This window comes from Corvus moneduloides, chromosome 1 (genome assembly GCF_009650955.1).
Source record: "Corvus moneduloides isolate bCorMon1 chromosome 1, bCorMon1.pri, whole genome shotgun sequence".
In the NCBI taxonomy this organism is placed as follows: domain Eukaryota; kingdom Metazoa; phylum Chordata; class Aves; order Passeriformes; family Corvidae; genus Corvus; species Corvus moneduloides.
This window is the reverse complement of record NC_045476.1, coordinates 100242610-100261305: the sequence shown is the minus strand read 5'-3', so window position 1 is coordinate 100261305 and position 18696 is coordinate 100242610. Positions and strand designations below refer to the sequence as shown.

The 18696-nt window shown below is 40.4% G+C and overlaps 2 protein-coding genes across 2 annotated transcripts in view; one reads left to right on the top strand and one right to left on the bottom strand.

Annotated features, from left to right (window-relative positions):
• Positions 1 to 1425, top strand: part of LOC116448873 (dynein heavy chain 5, axonemal-like) — a 151934-nt gene extending 150509 nt beyond the window's left edge. The window contains exon 72 of the mRNA XM_032119892.1: positions 716 to 1425. Within this exon, the coding sequence (XP_031975783.1) occupies positions 716 to 934 (219 nt within the window). The 3' untranslated portion in view covers positions 935 to 1425. The remainder of the gene's footprint in view (positions 1 to 715) is intronic.
• Positions 1426 to 3422: 1997 nt separating this feature from the next.
• On the bottom strand, positions 3423 to 18618 carry CAVIN4 (caveolae associated protein 4). The gene is made up of 2 exons (XM_032119904.1): positions 17789 to 18618; positions 3423 to 5519 (listed from the first exon to the last, which is right to left on the bottom strand). Exons 1-2 carry the CDS (start codon positions 18197 to 18199, stop codon positions 4860 to 4862), a joined length of 1071 nt encoding a protein of 356 aa, XP_031975795.1. The 5' UTR covers positions 18200 to 18618; the 3' UTR covers positions 3423 to 4859.
• Between the last annotated feature and the right edge of the window lie 78 nt (positions 18619 to 18696).

Genomic DNA, 18696 nt, shown 5'->3' with positions numbered 1-18696 from the left:
AAACACTTCTGTGTCTGACTGAGAGAAAAGTTTTCCAAACCAAACCTTGCCAGGTGTAACTTCTGTTGCTGGGTTTGTCAAAAGACCCCTTCAAACATGGAGTTTACTTAAGTGCTCTGGAGTGTTCAGCAAGGTTCCATGTTGCTCTTGGATTTGGGTCTGTTTTATCCCCTGACAATGAATACTTTATCTTGGTGGAAGACCTGAGGGGATCTAGCTTGGATAAATACCCAAGAGGCACCTTGGATCTTAGAAGCTTCACTGTCAGCAGTGCAGAGGTAACAAGGAAGGTTGCTGGTTCCAGCTTGGTTTTTGTAGCTCCAGTCCTGCCATTCAGGAAAAAGGAGGTGGGGTAAGAATGGGAAACATCAGTGAAAGGGGCAAAGGAAGGGAAAAAAGACAATGGTTGCTGTCCCTCCTAGAATCACCATGCCATTTTTCCATCTGCCTCCACAGCGTGCAGTTTTCCAGATTTCTACTGCTTTCCTTTGCTTCCACCAGACTTCCTGATGGCTGTCGTCCCTGAGCTGCCACAGGCTTAAAGTTAGTGTCAATGCAGTAGTGAGTGTAAGACTTGAGTTCTCACGTGTACGTCTGCTGAGGTGCTGGTGCTTTTGCTGAAGGCCATCACTGAATCTAGTTCTGGCATTTAGAATTCAGGCACCCTATTCTGCTTCTCTAATGCCGAGCCCTGTGTATGTTTTAACATTCTCAGGTGCTGTTCACAAGCCTTCCTGTAATCCATGTGTATGCTGTTAGCACAACAGCGCTGAATGACCCCAGGAAGCAACATGGAAATGTGTACTCCTGCCCTGTCTACAAAAAGCCTCGGAGAACAGACCTGACATACATTTTCTCTTTGTATCTGAAAACAGTGCAGAATCCTGATCATTGGACTTTGAGGGGGGTTGCAGTGCTCTGCAGTTCGAAATAAGGACAGACAGCTATGAAAAAATGAACCATCAAGTAGGATTAAGCTGCAGCCAGTATGACTTGCATTGTTATTGTCAAAGTGGTGGCTACCTTCTCACAGGAGGGTGGGAATTAGCAGGTGACACATAGAGATTATTTTAGTTGCACATAGATCAGCTTACTCTGTTCACAGCAAAAATACTAAATTTATTTATCCTGGGAATATCAGAGGGAAAACAGCTGCAGGTGTAAATTTGGCAACTGTTATAAAGCAAGTGAGAATATAATCACCTAACTTGCTCATAATGGAAGCACTATGTAAAAAAGTGCTTGTGATAGTGACAACTTCTCTGACATCTTATGGTGGTTCTTTTGTAGATGCTATCTTTCTTCTTAATACAAGAATTTTTCATAATATAATTATTTTCAAATTCAACTTTGTAGTTAAAATCTTATAATCCATAGCATTAGTAAAGCTGTAATGGCAAGATAATTAAATGCATGGTAAAGCATTATGTTTATCTGCATATATTTCAATGCACAGTTCCTTTGATTTTGCATTTGTAAACTTGCTGGGTGGTTTTACTAATGGCTGCAACCATTTTCTTGAACAGTCCCTTTTTAATGTAAACAATCATAGAAACAGGAGTGTTTGTCTTTGCACAAGAAGTGCCCTTTGCCCCTATTAACGAATTTCTAAACTTATATCCACTTATAAGGAAGGTGTGCACACCCCCCATTATTAGCAGGAAAAAACCACATCCGAACACCAGTTTGGCTCTGCTAGTGCTTGTTCCATTTGCATTAGTGCCTGAATCCTGCAAACTCAAACCTCTTAACTCCTTTTTGTTCTGTATTTTGCATCAGTTTAGTTTAAAAAAAAAGAAGCCAACACACAGGCCACACTTCACCTGAAATGGTTGAAGTATTTTTGTGTTAAGCACCACTGCTGTCTACCCTGTAACTGAAGGATGATTGATACTTCTCTTTTAATAGACAGGAAGCTATTGGCAGAAAATGTGTTTGGCTTTTTTCACTAGCACAAATTCAAAGCAAAAGAAATTTTTGTTGGGTGATATGAAAGAAGGACTTGCAGTCAGGACTTTGTTAATATTTTTTTTCTCCGTGTAAACATGGAGATTCATGTTTCTCCATGTAAACACTTTCAATTTTTTATAGCAAGTATCTAAGAAAGTAGTTCATCCCTTCCCATAACCTATTTTACTCTGCAGTTAGCAATTGTGGGGCTCTTTCCATGAGGAAGTTTGATATTCACACTCACACCCAAAATGAAGTACAGAGTGCCAGCTTTCTTCTTGGAAAACAGAGCAGACGGGGACAGGGTCCTTTCTTTCCTCTGAGCTAGGAGCAACAGTGCCGGCAAGATTATCTTTTCAAGTGAAACCAACTGTTCAAAAAATATACACCAGACCTCTCTGCAGTGCAGCTGTATGTCAACCAATTTCATTGAGAATTTTGTTTCTGAGAAGGCTGAAGGATTTGGCTTCATGATCATTGATCTTGGAAATTATGAAAAAGATGGGGGAAGGCTTCAAGCAGCAAAGGGCTGTGCTGCTACACAGAAATTGAGGTCGCAAACCATAGTGTTTTCTGCCTTTATGAAGGAAAATGGAGTAATTTAACTTTGATCTCTTGGTACATGTAGAAGTCAGGTCGGTAACACTGATAGTAATTTAAAATAAAAAGTGTACATTGAAGTACTTTGCACACCTGAAGAACTCGCTGCTTGCTATGAAAACAAATCATCCTCTGCCCAATTGAAGCTAGAAGTAAACATTAAAAAAATATATATTTGATAGAGGTTATATCTGGTGCTACATTATAAGCTCCATGGAAACTGCATCACTTCTTTTCTTTGTCAAATAAAATGAGAAAATTAAATGCTATATGAAGAAAATCTAGAGGCAATGATGTTCTAGCACTTAGTGTTTTGCTGTATAAAAATGCAAAGAAATAGCTTATTTGAACATCAATGTTTTCATTTCAATAACTAAACCCTGTTTATCAGTTTAGGAAAACGCCAAATCTTGCAGAACAGAATGCAGGCCATATTACTGAAGAACCAGAAAAACCATACAGTATTTCACTGAAGATAGCCACAGTTTTATACTGAACTGAAGAAGAACATAAAGTCACTTTTTTCCAGAAAGGCTTCTTATCACTAGCAAAAAACACCGAACAAAACCGTCAGTGTCTCCTATAAGCAAAACACTTTCTTTCCTTTTTGCATGTGATTACAGTAGAGTGGAGATGAACAATTTACTGCTGACAGAAATGTGTTCCTTTCTCTGTCTCCTTCTCTTGCTCTATCCTGCCCTTCCACTCAGTGGAGTGCTTCCAATCTGACAACATTAATTTGATTTGAAATGTCACTAATATAGTAAAACATTGACCTTCCCCAACCAGTGTTCCCCTAGTTACTATTGCTAAAGCTGTTTCACTTCAAGCGGGATGTACACCAGACTAAATGAAAGAACTGGCAGGCAGAATACTTGAAATCAAACTAATTATATTTAAATGATACATTAACAATTAGCCGGAAGTCCTCAAACAATGTATAGAGATAACCAAGTTATGCTCTTCTGTTAAAATGAATCCCATATATTAAATACAATCATACAGCTTTTGGCAGTATTGTACAAGTTTCACACACATAGTAATGACTAACATTGCTTTAGATAAGTGCTTTGAAGGCAACTCCATTGAAGAATGAAGAGAGCAATACAGTCCTGCACCCCCTGTCAGTGTAGCAGTCGTGTTTACAAACGTATCTGATGTCAGGGCACTGGCTCCCGAGAGTTGCAAATAAACAGCATTCCATAGTCCAAAGGGTGTCTGTCTCATAATCCCTGAGGCTGTGACTGGTCAATAATGACGATGATAAGAAAAAAAGAATTGGGTTATGGATTGGCTCTGTACATCTGTGACTTTATAGAATAGATTTTAATTGCAGTGAAGCTCGGAAAAAGCACAGAGAGTGGAAAACAAAACAATTCCCTTGTCTGGTCAGTTATGCTCATAAACACTATGTTCCTCTGTAAAGAGTAATAGTTTTCTAAAAGCTCTCAAGGAAACCGTAATCATAATATTCTAATTTTTCTCTCTATTTATCCAGAACCCATACATTCATCTTATTCCACTTTTACTGCTTCATATCATTGCCTTTCTCACAATCTCATCTTTCCAAAACACGAATAAGATACCTTCTTCCCTTTTCTTCCTGCTGTTCCATATTTAATGTATCTTCTTTTTAATTCTTACTCCATAAGTGCACAAAACACATTGCTTACTTACAATGAACCTTCCTGTTCCAGAAGTCTGGAAATAACCTGTAGTCATTTCAGGAGCTTCTCTTTTCCACTGAGAAAAAACACAATTTACTCAAAGCCCTATAATTCCTGCCACATTTTTTCACACTGTGGGTAAAACAGGAATATGCTCTTCCTGCTTTTTCTGTGAGGGCCCTTAAATGATAATATTTGTACAGCTAAACTACATTTTACATAATTCTTCCTTTTGCTAATATGAAGTAATAGCTTTGTTACTGTTTTCTGATTAGATGAGTTGGTATAAGATAATGGAAATAAATTTATACTGTTGTACATAAAACAATGAGAGTGATTAGGCTGTAAAGTGACTGCTAGATCAATCTTGGAAATGCAGCAGATTCCTATCTCCCTTTGACATTTGGGTTAACGATGGCTATCGGCACACACAGAGACACAGGGGGAGCCCCTTCATTCAGTTTGCATGGCTTGACTTTTGTCAGGAAGAAAACACTACAGACATCAGTGTGGATGGCAGAACAACACCAACACGGTTTGTGATATAACACAAATTCACACATTTTTCTAAAGCTGAGTGAGTACATACTGTGTTCCCTCTTGCTCAGTGAGGACAGTATGGTGTGTTTGCTCATTGACTCCTTATGCTGATTGCTTTAAGTCTAGCAAAGGGACGTCATCATCACCTCCTCCTCCTTCTTTTCTTTCCTGCTTAAAGACGACTTCTGGGATAGTCACCCCTATTTCAGTTGACTGGGAAGCAGCTTTTGTTGCACTGTTCTTGTCTTTCTTTACCTTAGTGATCACTTCTGTGTAAGAGATTTCTTCGGTGAAGGGCTCTGCTGATGGGAGCTCAGAGGTGATGTGTACGCTGGCTTCCGGGATCCCCTCCTGACCTTCGGCTCCTGTTCGTTCTTTATTTTTTTTATGGATCTTGAATGTCTCCTTTGTCGGAGCAGCTTGTGAAATGGTTTTCTTGATTCTTACCCCAGATTGCTTCAGTCTCTCTCCTGACTGCCTGATTCTCTCTCTCCTCTCAGGGGTCACTATCCTAGTTTGAAGCCTGTTTACCTTCTTGCCAAAATTTTGTCTTGTCTTTTGGATATTTTCCCTTGAAAATGCCTTTTTGATGTCATCAATGCGCCTCATGCCTGATTTCTTGAACTTGGTTGCTTTGCTTTCTTCGATATAATATTCTTCATCAGAAGACAGATCATCAGGTGGGAAGAAATCATCCTCTATAGTTTCACCTGCTGTCATCTCTTTGATAACAGAGAGAGATGAAGGACACTCGGTTTCCTCCTGTGAATGAAAGCAGAGAGTCATGTTCCAGCGTGTTTCAAAAAGATGGTGATTCAATTTTTTTTTTCTGGTTGGCTTGCAGTTAATTAGTGGAAATATAATACTGTAACAAAGTAAGGTAGGCTTGTACCATCGTACTCGATCTGTGCATAACACAAATGGCAAAAGAAACCTTTGCCAAGTTCTGTAAAGATATTATATGCAGGATTAAAGATTTCTTTTCACTGTGGCTCTACCTGAAATTAATTAATGCAATAGTCCTATGGGTACTGGCCTCTAATGGTTTTCAGAGCAGACTTGTCTAGGTCTTTTTTTTTTTGGGAGCTTATCTGCTCCTCTGGATTGCACCTAGATCCATTATTTCTCGCTGATAAAAGCACACACCCTGTGGACAAAAGAGGCTCTTGGGCTGGTGTCAGCTCTACACTGTCCAAGCAAATGCCTCAATGATATGAGTAGCTTCAGTCTACTACTATTGCCAAGACAGTTGTGCATTTTTGACTATTTGGAACTTAGCAAACACTTTCCATTGCTGCCCAGAAGGGGATGAACCCCAGCATATCAACTTAGATGTGCTGTCTGCACAAGGGGACAAAGTCAGTAAAGCAGGGAGATGGTTTTTGGTAAACCCAGTAACATTCAATTCACTCAGCACCTGTACCATCGCTGAGGTAAACTTGATTTGTTCCATTTGGAAATGTATGATATTCCTGAGCAAGCACCTTTGTCTCCTGTGGTGAGTTTGGTGGCCTGTTTGGGAATGCAGAATTATTTATTTAGATCACACATCTAATGTGTGTCAGCTGCATGCTTGGAAGTGGTGACTATCCTAGACACCTTAGCCCTAGGAATTCATGCAGCCTCTCCAAAGAAAAATTGCTAGAGGCTCAAAGCTCAAAGACATGGAAGACTTCCAAAAACTGTCCACAGTAAACAAAAAATTTGCCTAGAATCAGCTAGTGGTTAAGGACATCCAAAAAAAAAAAAAGGGACAAAAGCTTACGGTGATGAAGGATTTATCTGAACAGGGAGAATCTCCTAAAAAAGTTGTTTCCCTGATCTGCATGGACAGTACGAATTTGTGGCTCAGTGTTAGTGAGTTACTTCTACCTAGAAGTGCAGTGTATGCAGAGTAGAAAAATTGTAACTTGTAGGAGGTGTATGAGGTGGACAATGCCACCTCCTTCTTCCCCCCCCGGTTTTTCCATGCACGTGCGTGTGCTATTCTCCCAGGAGGAGCAGCCCTTTGGGGTGCAAACAGGTACAGCAGCTGTATTACACTCTCTAAGCTGTTTCCCATTAGTACTAACCACTTCAGGTGATTTCTGAGGCCTGACAGTGTCAGGACTCTACCTCAGTATTACCATCCTCATGTAGAAAATATTGAGGCTATGAACCGATGAAATTTTGCTGTGAACTTGTTTCCAGCCAAAAAGATGTCTGTCATTTTTCACAGTGACTCATTAGTAGTGAGTCATGTTATTTTACTGAGTGCTAGAAATACATAAAATAACATACACTGAGCTATTTGACAGATAAAGCCCACTTAAGGGTCTCTCATCGTGCCTTGGCTTCTATAAAAACCCTCTAGTAAAATAGTGGTTAATGCTTAGAAAAAATAGGGACAAATTGTGTTACATTGATTACAGCAGAATGTTATTCAGCTCATCTATCAAAAACAGCAGGAACAAAACTACAATGTTTTGCTAATAACCATCTTCATTAACATGTGCAAATTAACATTAATTATATAAAGACTTCTACATATAAACATAATCTCTTTTTTTTTTTTCCTGAAAATTAACTAAAACACAGCTGGATAATAATTCCTCAAAGTTTTTAAATTACACCCCACTCCTTCAACTGAAATGGTAACAAAAATATTTCCAGAACGAATATTCTAACATTTCAGTACTTACAGAAATGAATACAATATGGGGAGATGAATATGCCTTTCATATGAAGATTACTTTTTAAAAGGAGGGAAGGCAGAGAGACTGTTTTCTCTGCAATATTTAAGTTGTCTTCCTTAGGAAGAAGAATTGGTCTGTCCTTTTTGTCAACTGCTAGATTTTTATTTATTTAACTTTATGTATTTGCCTTTAGTCTGTTAGCTGAAGAAGAGAGCACTTTAGCTTTCATACACACATTAGAATTAAAAGTTATGGACAAGAACATGTGAAATGAAGATCTTGTAGATGAGACACAGAAACTAGAGCTGCAGATCCTGAGAAATATTTTCATTCTCCTACAGACTCGCAGCATAAACTTTGCCAGATCTTTTATTTTCTTCTTTTCCTTGGTGTCTGCACACATCTTGCAGAATCAAATGTAGCGAGGCAAAACATTAGTGTGAGTTTCTATCTCCTCTCACGATTTCTGGATGTTACCAAAGTGGAAAGTATTAGTGCACCTGTCTAGCATGTTAGGAAGGTTTCAGAATAAAAATACGGTGATTTAGTCTCTGTAGGTGAGCTTTTTCATCTGCTTCCTTTCTCTCTCCTGCTCCTAACTCATTTCTTCTTATCACTAGATATCTGTGGGGCAGAGAGAAGAGAGGAGCTCATCCTTCCTAAGGCAGGAAGAAGATGCTTTAGTATCAGGTGGGAAACAGATGGAGTCAAAGCATATAGCTACCAGCTCCTTTATAGGCTCACTAAAACCAAAGACCAAACACCTACTGATTTCAGCAGCACAGAACAAAGCCCTAAACTGGGTGAGAGCTTTCTGCTTTTTCTAGAAAGCAGATGGGACTGGGAATAGCAGGACTGGGCAGTCCAATGTTCAGGAAGGATGAGAAGGGAGTTGAGCCATCGATGCTGCTGCTTGCAAGCTTTTTGTTAAAATTCTGCTTAAGCATTTTGCTACGAAGAACTTGTACCTACCACCACCACCACCTCATGGGAGGTAAGGGAGGATCTAAAATGAGGACAGGAGATTATTTCACAGTGAAAGATTATACCAAGCAGTCAATTATTTTCAACATGATTTCTTGAGGAAAGAGGCATGCAGTCATATGGGCTGTCTATTGATTAATACATAGGACATGTACTCTGCTTGTCTTGTCTACTGGCAAAGACCAAAGACATGCACAGGCCAGAATCCAAACGCAAATCTATGGAAGCTGAGCATTCCTTTTCCCTTTCATCACTCCTCCTAGAAGGAGCACCTGCAGAGGGTGCTCACACTGGTCCTGGTGTGTTTGTTGGCCATAATTGCTCATTGGCCATAGTCTCCTGAAAAGGTATCTACCTCTCAACACAATGGAAACAGACCTTTCAAACAGAAAAATATTTTTCCTTCTCTTCCAAGAAAAAAGTTGGTAAATCTGTCATGTAAGTGGTTGATTTGGAAGTTGTCTTGGTTTGTACAAGAAATGTAACACACATGCTTATATTATGCATCTCCCACCTTCTCACACTTACATGGCCCCTCCACTAATGCAGAAACATTTGGACATTTTTCACCAATTTGGGAATGGATCTGGGTTCTGACACAAAGAAATAAGTGCTCTTCTGTGAAGCTGGCTCTGTTTTGAGTCATTCTACCTGTTCCCCCAAGCTGACATCTGTTCTGAGCAAACATGCCATGGCTCAGGTACCTTGCATGTAGATCTGAATCTTGTAAGGGGACAAGGGTGCTAAGAAGAGGGCTTGTGTGTTGTGAATGGGTGTAGGAGGAGAGAGGGGAGAAAGGAATCAGATTAGATGTTGTGTTGAAACTGGAAATGTTTTGGAGAAGTGCATGGGTGTCAAAGGAAATGAAGCCTGAAAGGAAAAAGACTTCAGGTTTTGTGGTAGCAAAGGAGAGACTGAAAGCACTGGTTGAATGATAAGGAAAAATCCTGGAGACTTTTGCAGTTGTAGTTGCAGGGTAGTTAGATCCACTGCTTAAGAAAAATCTTTAACAGACAAAACTTAAAGGTATGACACCGTAACAGTGCAAGTGCACAGTTCAGGAGTGGCTGGTGAAGCCCATGGCACAGTGAGTTTGCTAAGAAAGCATCTAAAACCTGAATTTTTTTTTCCTATTTTTTGAGTATTTAACCTCTCAAATATGCCTAGCCAAAGAATTTTGGGTTCTTAAGGGCCTGTCTGAATACAAAGTAAACATGTAAGTAACCCTCAGCTTTGAGGAAGAAGGCCCGCATGGCATTGATTGGAACAGATGGCTCCAGGGGCAGAGAATATTGAAACCCAATGAAGTCTGACTCCATCACTGGCATTTTCACCCTCTGCTCTCATTTCAGCTTAATTCACAATTAGAAAATTTTCAAGGGGACATAGCCTGTGTCCTTCAAACCCTCCTTCTGCTCTTCAACCTTTCCCTTGGCTTCCAAAATTCTAGCTGCTCAGCACCCATGGGAGGGAACAGTGACCAGTTTGCAGGCACTGCTGGCATCTTGTGACCACAAGGAAGGGATCAAAGCAGTAGAATGTTTTTCCCCATAGGATATAGTAAAGCATTTATGAGAGAAGGCTAATGCACCTGCTCCTTAACCATGCAAAGGGAAAGGTGCTGACTTCTCCACCTCACTGAAACCTTAAAACCAGTAGGTAAATAATCTTAAATGTGGCAGTGCCTCTCATCAACAGTATGAGATTCTCAAGGTGGCAATGCTCAGATAATTGAAATCCGCAGGGGAAAAGAGGCTGTTTCAGAAAGTGCCTGCTTGATAACCCTGCCTGCACAGTCAAGCTCTCCTCCTCTCTGGGAGGAGAAAGGGGGAAATGGCAGAGCAAATTGTTTAGCAATGTCTCAGGTATTTTGCAGCCATGGTGTCCTGGTAAAGATCAGGTTGGCTCTAAAAGCAGCCTTCACTTACTGCTGCACTAAGGAGCCAAAGGGGGCTGCTGGAAGAACAGCATGCCTTCAGCAAGGACTGTGAGGCTGGGAAAAGGAAAAAGGGTTGTTGAAAAGATTCCCTCACAAACTAATTAGCTAAATTTCCACTCTTTGGGAGTACAGATGGGATCAATAATTAATAGCAGCAGTACTTTTATTTTCCTTAAGAAAATGTGTGTTTTTCGTTTAGAGCTCACTTGATTTGCTAAGTGATACAGCGACATAATGTCACTGTAAAACAATACTTAGGCTTTAAGTACATCAACACTTTTAATAATAGTTTCAGTAATAATTTTATTATACCATTTGAAAATAAAAAATAATTGAATATGAGGGCAGTTTAATGAATGCAGGCAATTCAAGAGCTTTACATCCCTTGTCCTTCCCTGGTTTTTGGCACATGTATTCTAGGTTTGTATTTCAAAACTCAAACTGGCTTCCAAAGTTGGCAAAGAGAAGAAAAGGTAATACACTCTATTACATGTAAATATTTGCTAGAAACGCTATAAACTGGTTTTGTGCTCTCTTTCCAAATAGCTTGAAAATGTAACTGTAAACAGCTTTAATAATGGCAACAGTTATCAGCTCTCAGCTATTACCTAATTTCAATCAACACTTTAGCAGAACAAAGCTTTTTTAAATAAAAGAAAACAGAAAACCAGAATGACCGATTAATTAATTTTTTATATATCTAAAATAACATATATATCTATGAAATTGTATATTGTATATATATAAAATCAAGACTCAAAATGGTCCTAAAGAAACTGCTCCCAGCATAAGTAGGGAGGAGAGACTGATGAAACTCCATAACTTGGAGTCATTGTGTTGCACATGGAAAAGGTCACAGCAAATTATCTTTCAGCCTTGGGATGTGTGACAGGGAAAGTGCAGGTGACAATTAACATAAGCACAGATGGGTCTGGCTGGTGATCACCGGACAATTCTGAAGCAGAGCACAAAGCAGCAAAATGGTCAAAGGCTACCCAGCGCCTGCTCTGGCACAACTGCTGTGTCTATGACAACTGGTGATGCAAATGATAGGCAGCTTATGAGCAGGAAACTGCATTGCCACAATGTTTTAAAGAAATCATAGAAATTTGCATGTTGAATGAATGATTTGTTATTCAGACTGGTAGCCAAGGTAAACCAGCAAAACATCTCCTTGAAATTGTGCTCTAAATCAATATGAAACCACTGATGAATAACCAATTACAAATCATTCAGTGCTTTTACTCATATTATAACAGTTAAAAGTGAAGCTTTATAAATCTCAAGTGATCCCTTCATTTCTTCTGCAAATATGTCATTTCAGACTCTCTGCCAGCAGGCCAAAAAGCTGCTCAGATGAGAGTGAAATAGGATTATTTTAAAAGGCCACCTAAGAAATTTTATCAAGTAAAGTAGACAGAGAATAAACACTTCAGCATATAAGACTTTACAGCCAAGTGCTGTTGCTTGCATTTAGAATTATTTTTACACAACAGAAAACCAGCCTGGTCAGAACAGTCAACTCCCCTCATTTCTCTTTCCTGAGAAAAGACATCACATCCCTTTTATTTAAACTCTGACAGAAATTCATTAATCCAACCACCAGCATACAATGACTACAAAGGAACTCGGCTCATTCTCCCATTATCGTTGTCTGTAGCTTGCAGCAGTCAATGAGCAACCACTTCCCAGTTACACCACATCAGTGGATAAGCCCTTGGCTCCAGGCTACCACATGCTGCATAAAAAGGATGACTGCAGCTTCAGGGGAAAACAAAAGCTTCACACTTTCTCTGCTTTGCTATTGTTTTATGGAACTAGACCAGGGAATAGCTCTGCAGGTCACTTCTCAGGCTTGCAATCAAACTGGTGAAATCTCTCATTTCCAATTTTTCTGGAAGCCCATTGTAAGTGAAGGAGACAAAGCATCACAAGGCAAAAAAAAAATATTTGGTAATGTTTTGATTCATTCATTCATCACATGGTGACTATTCCTACAAGTCAGCTAGACCAGGGAAGAGTTCTCAAGTACAAGTGAAAGCCAGTTATCAGGAGCTGCTGAACTTGTCTGCCCTAGCAAATGTGTCTCCATATGAACTCATTTCTGGTCAACCTTTTAACTACATGGGGAGAACAAATACTTATAATGTAGAAACTGTATCCAGAAGCAGATGTCTACAACAGGTTGGGGGAATCAGGTTCCACACACTTCCCTCTGCTTCCTTGAAAGGAGTATACAAGCCAAATGTAAAAACATCTGTGTTACTGATGTCTAATGCCTGGCAAGATGAGTCCTGTCCCAGATCCTAAACTTCCTGTTTGTGACTTCACATATTCCTTATCTCTGTTCCTGTGCTGTTTTGATCAACTTTACTCCTGTGCTAAAGGAATAATTGCAAGGTTTTGCTATCTTCAGTAGTGCTGAGAATATGAATCCCAACCACATGTCCCCAGTCAAGTCCATTCCCAAATCTGTGCCTCAGGAATGAAGGGTGCTGCCGAACAGCTGGACTTCATGATCTCAAGGGATCTTTTGCAGTCTAAGTGATTCCATGATTCCATTCTAAGACACGTACGTGCCCACAGCAGCCAGCCACAGTTCCTGGTGACAGTTCCAAGCAGCCTCTATGACCACGGAGAAGGGACACAGCACAGGAGGCTCATGTTGTAACTGCGCTCCTCTGCTGACATGCAGGGCAACCACAAGGGAAGCCCTGGACAGCTGCATCCAGTGCAAATGTAAACTAAGATCAGCTGTTTCCACCACTCAGTGCTAATAGGTCAAGAAAAATCAATGGCAGCTCTGAGGACAGCCTGTCCCCTGTGAGGATCATCCCCAAGGAACAGGTCTGGGGGCACCAGACCAAATGGTGTTGAGTCAAGTTTATAATCTGGTATGAACACAGTCCTGTGAAATATGCAAGCTATTTTATTTTAGGAACACAGAAATAGCCCAACATCTGGGTTTATTATTATTATTATTATTTTTAAATTTTCCTTTCTCCTCATTCCTTGCAAACATATCACTAAAAACGCAGGTTTTTTTATCTGGTTGACAGCCTCTTCATGAGTGGCTGCTGCACAGCACGGGGCCAGCTCTGCACTTTGAACTGGAGCGCTGGGCTCAACACTGCAAACAAAGGGCTCTTGCGACACTCTCTGACACAATCCTTGGGTTTATTTTATTCTCTGTATTCTCAGCAAAGGCAATTACCTGTCCCAGCTGTAAAAATATTTATAAGGTTTCTGCTACAAGACTCCAACAAAGGCCCAGTGTCGCTGGTCTCTCGAGGCCAGTATTCTGCTGTCAGAGGTAGTCAGACAATTTGCACCATTTTTTTCCCATTAAGTTTTCACGCTCCACTTCAATAGGAATTTAAGTTTCTTCTCTTCCCATGAGTTCTAGAAGGCAGTTTTGTCCAGACCCTTTTGTCTCCAGGACTGGAGACATCCATTTATAGTTTCAGATCAGAGCTAAAACTACAGGAATTAGCACCATGTACACTCAAATTAGCATTATTCCAGCTGTAAAAGTAATTTGGTTTCTTGTCTATATTTCTTTCTATGAACTGACAGCTTCTAATTTTGAGCACATTTTACTATTATCACACCTTTTCTGTACCAAGATTTTTAATGAAAATATTACACAGATGACAAAGACGACCTTAGGAACACACTTTCAGAAACCCATTGCAAGCTTCGTTTCACATTTCAACACAATGCACTGACACCTGTTGTTTTTCCAGATTATCTGTTATGAGGTAAGATGCCAGGCACATAAATATGAGAAAGGATAAGACCTCCCATGTTTCTGCAAAGCAGAAAAATGATCAAATATGAGCCATCTAGCACAATCTGCTCTGGGTGAGCTATTTAACTCCATGCTACTAAAGATTTTGTTCTGCAGGACAATTTTTGAGCTTGCCATTCTTATACCCAAATGGTACCAAATTAATGGCAATCTCCTGAGCTCCTGACACCCTGATTTCTACTGCTACTTCAGATGAAAGTGCTTCGACCTCAGGTTTCCAGACTATTGTTCCCATCTTGATCTCACCATTCTTAGCGTCCTAGTCATTATAACCACAGTGGGCAGGAGAAGATACGTATATTTTAACTTATTTATGCATATTATCAGTGGCATACGCAAGGCTGCTTGTGTGAGCCTCTGCCCGTGTGTGCAGTGGAGCAACCACAGGGAAAAAAATCAGTTGTAACCTGATAGTGTAGGCCAGTCAAGCCATAACTTTACTTGGTTTATGACACGTCCACTAGTTTTAAATGTCAGACAGCAGTGAGTGAAACAAATCCACGTGTCCCTTCATAGAAAGTTGTTATTCATTTATAGTGCTTATGTAGTAATAATAGAAAAAAGGCCAGTAACATGGACTTTCTGGTACCTGTACAGTCCCATTTAAAGAGGGACCTGCAGAACATGCAGAAAAGCAAATGAAACAAGTTCTTTCAGGGTGAAAACAAAAAACCCCTTTAATTTCAGAATAATTTAGTCAGAATGATTTAAACTGTTAAATGTTCTTTGACTTCAGAGAAATGATAGCTCTTACAGCTGGTTATTCAGACTAATCTGAACAGAAACGAGCAGTGACCTGTACAATCTACAACATCCTTTTTATTCCCTGCTATAGTCTCAGGGCACATAGCATTCCAGGGTCAAAGACCTCACTAGAAAGTCTGAAGTAACCTGGCATTTTTAATCATGCAGTCAGCCTAGGGAGGAGAGCTGCCTGCTACCAAATCTTTTCCTCCACCACATGGCCTTCTAAAAACGAATGCTCTCAATTCCGTAATCATTCTGCTTAAGAATGATCACTTTGTCTCTTTTTAATGTGAGGATATCATCAACCCTTTTCATCATTGCTGAGGTGTCTTGGGACCATCTCCTTCAGCCAATGATCCTTTTCAACCTGCCTACTCCCTCCATCAGTGATAAGATCAAAGCTATCCACTTGAAAGAAAACCTTTAGTATTTAATTGGTGTTTTGTTTCTCCTCATATGCTGATGTTCCGGCAAAAGTTAAAACTAAAACTCACATGTACTCACCCATGTACGGATTCCATGGCAGCAAGCCACGGGTCATTGGCCCCATCACAATGTCCCAAACACCTCATCAGAAGAAAACCTCACTACAGAAGAGCCATCAATCACAACCACAGAGTAAACAACTTGGTTATATCCATTTGTAACGTATAGCACAGGGAGCACCTTGGTTCCCAGACTCCTTCTCATCCTAGCCAAGCTCCAGTCATTCAGGTCTTGGCACTGCAGCAGTGTGCCTGTGGTGTAAATCAGCAGTGTGAAAATCACTGCACTTGTGTGAAAGAGACTCTCATAAGTGTACCTGTGCCTTGAAGTTACAGTGCACTCTTGCCTACCGAGTGTGTTCCAGGTTTTGTGCAGCGCTGCAGTTATCCCTCTCCAGAAAGTGTTAAATGGCGGATCCTAGAGGGATCCACATACCTGCCTCTCCTCTGGGCAAGTGGGAAAAGGTTGTTCAACCTACATTACAAAAGGGATGGAAGTTAAGGAGGGAGTCATTCATATTCTCACTGACAGTTCTAAACCACGGTAGGAAGAGGAAGCCAGAAAGACAACAAAAAATGCTGTTTCCCTTCCTGAAAAGTACCACCTAAGAATTAAACATACAGAATAGGGTGCAGGTCGTTCTTGTCCAGCAAAACCAGCAGAGAGATCATAAACACCTACTGAAGGTGTTTCTTAGAGAAAGTATACATTGTGAGAGCCATCTTTTGTATGAAATGCCTAAAATTCCAAAGGCTGTTCTTTACACCTGCGTGTAAATCCATTTTGACCATATGTTACTGTATTTTTAAATAAACAACAGCTCAAGTCTTGCCAGCAGAAAAAATTGCATCATATAATGAATACTGTTTTAAGAACAAATATTTTCAAAGCATTGATTCTGCTGCAGTCATTATGGTAAAGGCCCATCAATGAAATGACATTATGCCATTAACCAGAGGAGTCACAGAGATTTATTACCTTTAGCTGGAAAATTATTTGCAACCAAAAAGTGAAAGTGCCTGTATTCTATTCCAGGATGATGATGCAGCTTGCAATAATGGTAATAATAGGACAGATTGAGCCTGTACTTTTTACCGAACAACTATAGTAAGTAATCCAGTCAGAAAATCTGGGAGGCACAATTTGGCTCTATATGGTACTAACAGAACACTAAAGAGGTAATATTCCCTACCTTCAGCTTTTTCTCCTTTTTTCAGCTATTTTTTCCCCAGTAGTAGAAAATGAACTATTTAAGAAAGCTAGGTTATGGAGAAGAATTTGTCAGCGGTACACGGTGGTGAATAAGCTCAGTGAAACACACGGCTCCATTCATTGCAAATGAAGTTATTTATGTACAAACAGATGCAAGAGTAGGGTGTAAAGCTGAGTGATGGGAAGTGCATTGTGTTACTCATGAGGGGTGTTATTTTCAAGAACGCCTAATGAGGAATACAACCCATTTGAAAGAAGCTTTGGCGACTTGCTGGTAAAAAAGGAGCAACTATGCTTCTGGCAAAAGATCAAACACTCTTACTTTCTGCTGACCTGGGAAGCTGGGAAGTTCCAGCAAAGGCAGGATCAGACCATTAGACAAATGTGTTTCACAGCACTCATTGACAAGACCCCAGAACTGTCTGCGCTGTTTGTATGGATGCAAGCGAGACCATGCTGTTTCATGAAACTTCTTTTCAAACACAAATTTTTTTAAGTACAATGAACATCTTAGAATAAGGTCAGTGAAAGAAACTATAAGATTTCCTTGCCCACTGTGATTGAAAGAACAGTGCTATGTTAAACCATTTCCAAGGTAGAGCATGCAAGGTAGTATTTGCTGTCATGAAGGGTTTGTGGGTCTGAGCTTTAGTTTGTACATATACTGCTATACACTGAGACAATGAAAAAAGTCCCAATTTGTCAGCAGTATGAAAGCCTGGGCAATGATGCCAGTTAAACAAGCCATGCTTTGAAATTAGTGTTAGAAGAAAGTCTGTGTTTCAGGGAGCCTGAAAACACTTTCGCTATTTGCACTTCTACCTAATACGGTGAAAAAAATAACAGAGATGAATGTCAGGCATGGTTTGTATGACAAGATTCACAGGGCCTGCCTCATATTACCTTTCAGAGAGGCAGCAAATAGTCCTTGCTGATCTGCAGTTAATCTTACATGACTGGCTCAGAAACCTACCCACACTAATAATAGACCCTGTGTGCTGCTGCCAGTAGGTTCATGCTGAAAGGCACTGGGGAGCACAGATCAACGTCAAAGAAAGCACAAAATAACTCCTATGTCAGACAAACCGCACCTTTTGCTTCATTAACCAGCACCTACCAGAAGTCACCATGGAGGTGGCAAAGAGACAGTACCACAAGAAATTAGGTTCATGGTTACCTGATAGATCACGACCCGGAATTTGTTTTTTCTCAGCATCTCCTCTTGTTTTGCTTTCACCTTCTGCACGCTGGTGTTCTGCCTCTCCACGCGCGCCCGCACCTCCTTCATGGTGGAGCTGACTTTGCGGGTTTTCTCCAGTAACTTGTTCACCATGAAGCCTGTATTGCCATGAGCCTGGGCAAGCTTTAAAATGTCAATCTGTATGGTCTTGATGGCATTTTCCATCTCCCTATGCTTCTCCTCTATCCTCTTCTGGCTTGCCTGCACGCTGTCAACAATGTTGGCGACTTTGTCCAGGACTGTCACAATCGTGTAAGCTGCATCTTGCTCTTCTTCCTCCTCAGTGGCGCTGGAGAGACGATTTTGGTGTGTTTTTTCAGCCTCCGAGGTGAGTTCACGGCGATCCATTTTGCCTGCCTTCAGCCAGGTTGGAGGGAGGCGAAGTTTCGGTGATCCTGCCAGAATGATTCTGGCGCTGTTGCAGGGAGCCAGGGCGACAGCTGGCTCCGGCGATGCTCAAAGTAGGGCGTGAAACGCCGCTCCTGGAGCTTGGTCAAATACTTCTGACTACAAAATATCCACACATGATTGTTCAGATACTTTCAGCAACATGAAACCCCTAAAATTAGGAAGCAATATCTGGAAAGGAACATACGTTTAAAGGGTCACGCTTCTGTAGTGATGAAGTTATTAGTGTTAATCCAGGAAAGTTAAGTAACTTGCTAATTAAGCAGGAAAGCAAACTTGCATATTTTTAAAGATCTACTTTTGTTTTCATGTTACTGGAGTGCTTTCCTCTGAGGGAATTCAAAAAGCAGTCAGGAAAATGAACAGTTGTTTTTTTTCCAGCAAAACAACTTCAGGTCTTCAACTTGCTGCAATTACCCCGTGGGGTAACAAATAAA